This window comes from Colobus angolensis, unplaced genomic scaffold (genome assembly GCF_000951035.1).
Source record: "Colobus angolensis palliatus isolate OR3802 unplaced genomic scaffold, Cang.pa_1.0 Scaffold18, whole genome shotgun sequence".
In the NCBI taxonomy this organism is placed as follows: Eukaryota; Metazoa; Chordata; class Mammalia; order Primates; family Cercopithecidae; genus Colobus; species Colobus angolensis.
Genome location: NW_012114932.1, coordinates 500,084 through 508,221, shown reverse-complemented (window position 1 = coordinate 508,221; position 8,138 = coordinate 500,084). Strand labels below are relative to the sequence as shown.

Genomic DNA, 8,138 nt, shown 5'->3' with positions numbered 1-8,138 from the left:
TTTATAATAAATTATATATATAATTAATACATATAATAATATGTATTAATAAAATCTCCATTTGGCACTTATTTACTGAATCTCTAACATTAAGTGGAACTATGTTCTGTGCTGGACCTATAACAGTAAATAACTGACACAGTCCCACCATCCCAAGATTTTCCAGGCTGGGTGTGGTGGCTCATCCCTGTAATCCCAGCTCACTGGGTGGCCAAAATCTGAGGATCGCTTGAGCCCAGAATGCAAGACCAGCCTGGGCAACCCAGTGAAATCTTGTCTCTACAAAAAAATTAAAAACTTAGCCAGGCATGGTGGCACATGCCTATGGTCTCAGCTACTCAGGAGGCTGAGGCAGGAGAATCCTTGAGCATGGAAGGTCAAGGCTGCAGTGAGTGATCATACTAATGCACTCAGAGTGAGATCCTGTCTCAAAAAAAAAAAAAAAAAATGTGTGATTCAGTAGAGGTGACATTTGGGAAAACAGGTAATACCATGAGTAAAGGATGCTACAGAAGCCCCTAGGAGGGCACACAGCCCCTGCAGAGGAATCAGAGAAGACTTAAGAGAAGAAGGGATTCCAAGCCAGGATGTAAAAGACGAGAAGAAGTATCTAAAGAAACGTTGGAGGAGAGGAGGGCCAGAAGGCAAGAACTGAAACTGCAGAGAACAAAGTTCAGAGACAGATTTGGTTTTTATACCAAACTAAGAAACTTAAAATTTATCCTGAAGGTAAAAGAAAGCCATTAATGGATTTTAAGCAAGAGGGTACCACAATTTCTGGGCTATAAAGTGAAGAATGAATTAGAGGAGGACAAGACAAGAAGAAACCAAGTGAGAAATGGTTGGCTCAACTGTGGTCTAGCTAAACTGGGGTCTGGTGACAAGAACAGAACTAGAAGGATTTGTGAAGTTTAAGGTGAAGGGAATAATGACATCTGTAAATCCACTGTATAAGAGAGTTTGGAGGCGTAAAGGATGCTTTCTAGCTGACTAGACAAGGACATCATTACTGAGCTAGAGAACAACAGAAATAAATTATGGAGCAAACGGGGTTAGACACGTAAAATTCAAGGTGTATATGGGAGATACCCAGAAGGAAATGTCTAGAAGGCAGTTGGAAGTGATCTGAAACTAAGAAAGACACATTGGTGATACAGAAATAAATCTAGGAGTCAACACAATACAGATAATAATAGCTAACACTGGCTGGGTACAGTGGCTCATGCCTGTAATCCCAGCACTTTGGTAGGCCAAGACAGGTGGATCACCCAAGGTCAGGAGTTTGAGAACAGCCTGACCAACATGAAGAAACCCCGTCTCTACCAAAAATACAAAAATTAGCCGGGCGTGCTGGTGCACGCCTGTAGTCCCAGCTACTCGGGAGGCTGAGTCAGAAGAATCACTTGAAATCCAGGAGGCAGAGGTTGCAGTGAGCTGAGATCACGCCACTGCACTCCAGCCTGGGTAACAAAAGTGAAACTCTGTCTCAAAAAATAAATAAGTAAATAAATAAATGATAATAATAGCTAACATCTATTTGGCCTTCATCATGTGCCAGGCTCTCTGCCAAGCACCTTCATGCTTAATTTCACTTGAGGATTACAAAAAAGGTTTTAAATGCTATTAACTCCATTTTATAGACTAGAAAAATAAGGCTGTGGTGGGGCGCAGTGGTTCACGTCTGTAATCCCAGCACTTTGGGAGGCCAAGGTGGGTGCATCACTTGAGGTCAGGAGTTCAAGACCAGCCTGGCCAACATGGTGAAAGCCCATCTCTACTAAACATACAAAAAAATAAACCAGGTGTGGTTGGCAGGTGCCTGTGGTCCCAGCTACTCGGGAGGCTGAGGCAGGAGAATCGCCTGAGCCCGGAAGGCAGAGGTTGCAGTGAGCCAAGACTGTGCCATTGCATTCCAGCCTGAGTGACAGAGCCAGACCCTGTCTCAAAAGGAAGAAAAGAAAAAGAAGGCGGGGAGAAAATAAAGCTTGAAGGGACTTAAGTCTGTCAGTGAAATATGGAGCTGGATTTAAATCCAAAACATCGACTCCCAAAGCCCACGTTCTCAAACATCATGCCATCCCACCTCCAAAAACAAAACTATCAGCCACAACTTGTTGAGCAACTACTATGTTCAGGAGCTGAGTAAAATATGTATATTCTTATTTACTCCTCACATGCCCCTCAAGATAGAGAGAAAGCACCTTTCTATCCCTCTGCATGCCCAATGCATACACCACAGTGTCAGTGCAGAAGCATGCTGTATGCATCACTCTTATTTTTCCATTCAAAAACTCAAGAGGGCCCCTATACTCTCAAAATCAAAATCATTTTGCCCAAGAATGAGCGTAGATACCTTGGGAGGCCTCACCAACATCAAAGTACATACCAAAGAGAAAGCATGGCCACAACCAGGACTTTGGCAAAAAACTCTACTCCCAACTTTGTCAAGGCCTTAGGAGAAGGCAAACTATTCACGAAAAAACAATAAAGATACAAAATCTACAGGTGATAATTGCTGGAGAAAAGTAAGAAGCAAACCTACTGCATTCATGAAATCATCATTCTTGAAGAGTATTCTCAGCAAGTGGCCCAGCATACACTCTGGATCAGCTCGACCTACCAAGAGAAGAGGGGAGGAACAAACAAAGGAATGAGTAAGTCACCCCAGTCAAGCAACTTAGACCTCTGGAAAGGCACCTGGGTTGTTACAAGCACTAATAAAATGCCAGCAAAAATAATCAGAAACAAAAGATTATTGTGCTAAATTAGATTACATAAGAAACATGCTTTAGGCTGGGTGCGGTGGCTCATGCCTGTAATCCCAGCACTTTGGGAGGCCGAGGTGGGCAGATCACGAGGTCAGGAGTTTGAGACCAGCCTGGCCAACATGGTGAAATCCCATCTCTACTAAAAATACAAAAACTAGCCAGGTGCAGTGGTGGGCACCTGTAATCCCATCTACTCAGGAGGCTGAGGCAGGAGAATTGCTTGAACCTAGGAGGTGGAGGTTGCAGTGAGCCAAGATTATACCACTGCAATCCAGCCTGGGTGACAGAGCAAGACTCCGTCTGGAAAAAAAGAAAAAAGAAAAAAAGAAACATGCTTTAAAAATAACAATGTAAAAATCTGAGACACTGCTCTCTAGCCTTCCCATCTCCTAGCATACTGCCTATACGGCACTGCTGAATTAAACAAGTACTAGATCCAGACTAGCATTACCAAGAGTATACAAGGTCTACAAAAGAATCATAAAGGAACCTAAGAGAGAGAAAACTTCTGACTTCCCATCCATAAAAAGGTAGGAAGCATGCTTCTAACCATGGGTGGCCTAGAGAAGACAGGCTCCAAGTCCAACCTCTCCTTCCACTACAATGACAACAGCAACAGAGATGCATCCTCAAACATGTAAGGACACCCTGGGTCAAGGTGACGGGGGTGAATTCCACCAAGCAATCACTAACCCTAAAGATACAGTAACCTTGGCCATCTTAACTTCCTAGCTCTTGTAGAAAGAAAGGAGGCCAGGGGCCTAGGATCAACTCAATGCATAGCCTAATGATAGAAGAATTAGTTGATGGAAGGGAGAATTACGGTTTGTTGTTGTTGGGTTTTGAGACGGAATCTTGCTCTGTCACCAAGGCTAGAGTACAGTGGCTCAATCTTGGCTCACTGCAACCTCCACCTCCTAAATTCAAGCAATTCTCCTGCCTCAGCCTCCCAAGTAGCTAGGATTACAAGTGCCCGCCACCACGCCCGACTAATTTTTGTATTTTTAGTAGAGTCGGGGTTTCACCATGTTGGCCAGGCTGGTCTCGAACTCCTGACCTCAGGTGATCTGCCCGCCTCAGTCTCCCAAAGTGCTGGGATTACAGGCATAAGCCATTATGCACGGCCTGGTTTGCTTTTAAAGCAGAAACCTCCACTTTATTTCATTTCCTTTCAGAGCATTTAGAGAGGCAAATTTAGTCAAAACATACAATAGAGGATGAAGACAAGATGTGAGCTGCTGATGTTTTTACCAAGCTGTTAATTAGTATCTCAAAGTAATTCACAAAAAGAAACATTAGAGAAAAGCACCACCAAAAAAAAGATTATACATTACCTAATGTTAGCTGTTTATAAATCATGAAACTGAAATCCTTATTTTTAATGAAAGAAATAATGCCACTGACAAATACTGCTTAACATTAAGAGTTAGGAAAAAATTGCTTTTCAAGCTCTACTGAAAAATGGCATATCTTTCTCTGTCTCTCTCTTCTTCCTCATTGCCATTTAATCCATCTCCAGGCAATGACACTCAGCATGATCATCTATCTTTTAATGCTTTTCATAATCCTATGCATTAACTTAATTTCTGATTTCACATTCACTTTCTTACTTCTTCATGCTCTGATTTGAGTTACTGAAGATGTGGGTTAAATCGTGAATCTTCCTCTGTAGTCACAAGTAGGGATGTCCAGGACAAGAGCACCAGATAACATCACATAAGCAACTAGACTCTCAATCTGAAATGCCTAGCTTACATGTGAGAACAAAAGTATAAGAAATAGCAGTAAACCCTGGAACATTCAGGTGAATATACAATGTTCTTATTTTTATAACTCCCACTCATTCACACTCTCTTTCCACACACAAATTTTTTCTTTTTTTTTTTTTTTGAGACAGAGTTTTGCTCTTGTTGCCCAGGCTGGAGTTCAATGGAGCGATCTCAGCTCACCACAACCTCCGCCTCCCAGGTTCAAGAAATTCTCCTGCCTCAGCCTCCTGAGTAGCTGGGATTACAGGCATGCACCACTATGCCTGGCTAATTTTGTATATTTAGTAGAGATGGGGTTTCTCCATGTTGCTCAGGCTGGTGGGAAACTCCTGACCTCAGCTGATCCTCCTGCCTCGGCCTCCCAAAATGCTGGGATTACAGGTGTGAGCCACCGCACCAGGCCAAAATTTCAGACTCCTCTCCACAAAGGACTGCTTCAGGTTATAGAGCTTATATGCACTATGGGCCCATGCATGACTTCAGCTTTGCCTACTGGTGATCTACTTTATAGTAAACATAAAATGGCAGTCCCAAGTCCCTCATAATTTTGTACCACAGTAGCAAATTCCATACCCAAGCAAGTGCTGTCATGGCCTTAATTTTAAATTAGCCCAAAATTGGTCAGGCTCAGTGGCTCACACCTGTAATCCCAGCACTTTGGGAGGCAAAGGCGGGTAGATCACTTGAGGTCAGGAGTTCAAGACCAGCTTGGCCAACATGGTGAAACCCCTTCTCTATTAAAAATGCAAAAATTAGCCGACTGTGGTGGCGCATGCTTGTAATCCCAGCTACTTGGGACACTGAAGCACAAAAATTGCTTGAACCCAAGAAGCGGTGGTTGCAGTGATCCAAGATCGTGCCACTGCACTCCAGGCCGGGCGACAGAGCAAGGCACCATCTCAAAAAATAAATAAATAAATAAGCCCAAAATAAAACCAAATTAACACGAGAAGGCATACTTTAGTTCTCAAGACACCAAAGCAGACATAAACGTCAATGTCCCAAATACCAACTTCCTAACTAAAAGCAGGACACTGAATGTTTTCTCAACTATATTTCTCCAACAGTAAAAGGATAATTATTAAAAGGATAATTATTATTAGAAAGATGAAGGCACAGAGAAGAACACCTTTTGCTTTTATGGTTTAAAAAAGTTGGCTGGGCACAGTGGCTCAAGCCTATAATCCCAGCACTTTGGGAGGCCCAGGCAGGAGGATAGCTTGCGTCCAGGAGTTCGAGACCAACTTGGGCAGCAAAGCAAGACCCCATCTCTACAAACAAATAAAAAATAAAAATCAGCTAGGCATGATGGTACACACCTGTAGTACCAGCTACTCAAGAGGCTTGAAGTGGGAGGATAGTTTGAGCCAGGAGATCCAGGCTGCAGTAAGCTATGATCATGCCACTGCACTGCAACCTGGGTAACGGAGTGAGTACCCGTCTCCAAAAAGGAAAAAGTCCGAAAGGAAGATCATTTTTCTTTTTAATTCTTTGTCATCATACCAATTGAGTTAACTAAAGTACACCTACTTTTGTTCCTTTAGGTTAGTTAAGTGATATTTGATCAGCAAATATCAAAAATATTTCCAATTTTTTCCAGAAATTTATTTTTTCCTCACCGGTTCCACCTTGAGCAACATTTTAACAAATAAAAGGTCTTAAAACTTACCACAGAAGATGCTATTGCAACTCAAAAATATTCCCATAAGCAATTTTTCTTTTTTAAAAAAGAAAAAAAGACTCTTGCTTTAATAAAAGTATCTTAAAAGAAAAAAAAGAGAAAAAAAAGACCCACACTTAGGAGCACAAGTCTTACCAGGATGTCGATCATCAAATGGGTCTGGATCCCCTTTACGATACTCTTCAGTTTCTTTTTCAATCAATTGAGACATCCTAGCACAAAGGGAACAAGGAGTCAACTCTGGACAAGCATTAAAAAATGCACCACCACCTACAACAGTCAATTCGACAGTCAAGGTAGAAAATAAAACCAAAGTTAGAAAAAGGCTATTTCTTCTGACGTACATAGAAATCCAACCAATTATCTCATAAAACAGTTCCTTCTCCCAAACTCATTCTTTTTTTTTTTTTTTTTTTTGATGGGAGTCTTGCTCTGTCGCCCAGGCTGGAGTGCAGTGGTGTGATCCTGGCTCACTGCAAGCTCTGCCTCCCGGGTTCACACCATTCTCCTGCCTCAGCATCCTGCATGGCTGGGACTACAGGCACCCGCCACCACGTCTAGCTAATTTTTTGTATTTTTAGTAGAGACGGGGTTTCACCATGTTAGCCAGGATGGTCTCAATCTCCTGAATTCGTGATCTGCTCGCCTTGGCCTCCCAAAGTGCTGGGATGACAGGCGTGAGCCACAGCACCCAGCACCCAAACTCATTCTTATATAAACTTTCCCTGCCTCAAAAAATAACATTACCTTCACCTCAGAAACCAAAAACCTAGGAGTCATCTTTAAAATCTTCCTTTTCCTGCCAGGCGCGATGGCTCACGCCTGTAATCCCAGCACTTTGGGAGGCCGAGGCAGAAGGATCACCTGAGGTTGGGACTTCGAGACCAGCCTGAACAACATGGAGAAATCCCGTCTCTACTAAAAATACAAAATTAGCCGGGCATGGTGGCACATGCCTGTAATCCCAGCTACTCAGGAGGCCGAGGCAGCAGAATCGCTTGAACCCGGGAGGCGGAGGTTGCGGTGAGCTGAGATTGCGCCATTGCACTCCAGGCAACAAGAGCGAAACTCCGTATCAAAAAAAAGAAAAACAAAAATTCTTCCTTTTCTACTTCCTCTCCCACAACAATTTCTATTAGCTCTACTACAAGGTATTTCCTGACTCACATCATTTCTCTAACTCTTCACCACTCCTATCCTCATCCAGACCACCATCATCAACTGCCTGGATTACTTCCAATGGTCTCTTTACCAGTCTCCTTGCTTCCCGCTTCCATGTCTGACCTGACGCAATTCATTCTCCAACTTCCAATGACTTATCACAATACCCTGAATTAAATCCAAGTACTACTAAAGCCTGCAATTATCTGGCTTCTGCCTGCTGCTTCCTGACCGTTTCTTCCACTCATCCCCACCTCCCTGCATTAAGCTTCAGTCACTGTTCTTCAAAGACCCAATTTCACTCCTATTTCAGGGTTATAGTGCTATTACCTCAGCTTGTAACATTCTTCCCACCATCTAAGCCTTCACCCCTGCCCCAAGTAACCATACATCTACTTTCTCTCACTACAGGTGAGTTCTGCTTGATCCAGAATTTTTTTTCTTTTTTTTCTTGTAGAGATGGGGTCTTCCTATGTTGCCCAGGCTGGAGTATAGTGGCTATTTACAAGCATAAACATAGCACACTACAGCTTCAAACTCTTGGCCTCAAGGAATCCTCCTGCCTCAGCCTCCCAAGTAGCTGGGTCTACAGGCACACAACACTGTGTCTGGCTTGTTCCAGACTTTCACATAAATTGAACCATATATAATCTTTTTACATCTGACTTTCATATAGCATGTTCTGAGAGTCATCCATATTGCTGAATGTATGAAAAGTTCTGTTTTATTCATGCAGTCTTTTTTTTTTTTTTTTTTTGA

The 8,138-nt window shown here is 42.7% G+C and overlaps 1 protein-coding gene across 1 annotated transcript in view; it reads right to left on the bottom strand.

Moving 5' to 3' along the window:
• The window catches only part of VPRBP (Vpr (HIV-1) binding protein), a 124,303-nt gene that overhangs the window by 75,709 nt on the left and 40,456 nt on the right, over positions 1–8,138 (bottom strand). Inside the window, exons 3-4 of the mRNA XM_011939299.1 lie at positions 6,354–6,430; positions 2,543–2,616 (exon numbers count right to left, since the gene is read on the bottom strand). Of these exons, the coding sequence (XP_011794689.1) occupies positions 2,543–2,616; positions 6,354–6,430 (151 nt within the window). The remainder of the gene's footprint in view (positions 1–2,542; positions 2,617–6,353; positions 6,431–8,138) is intronic.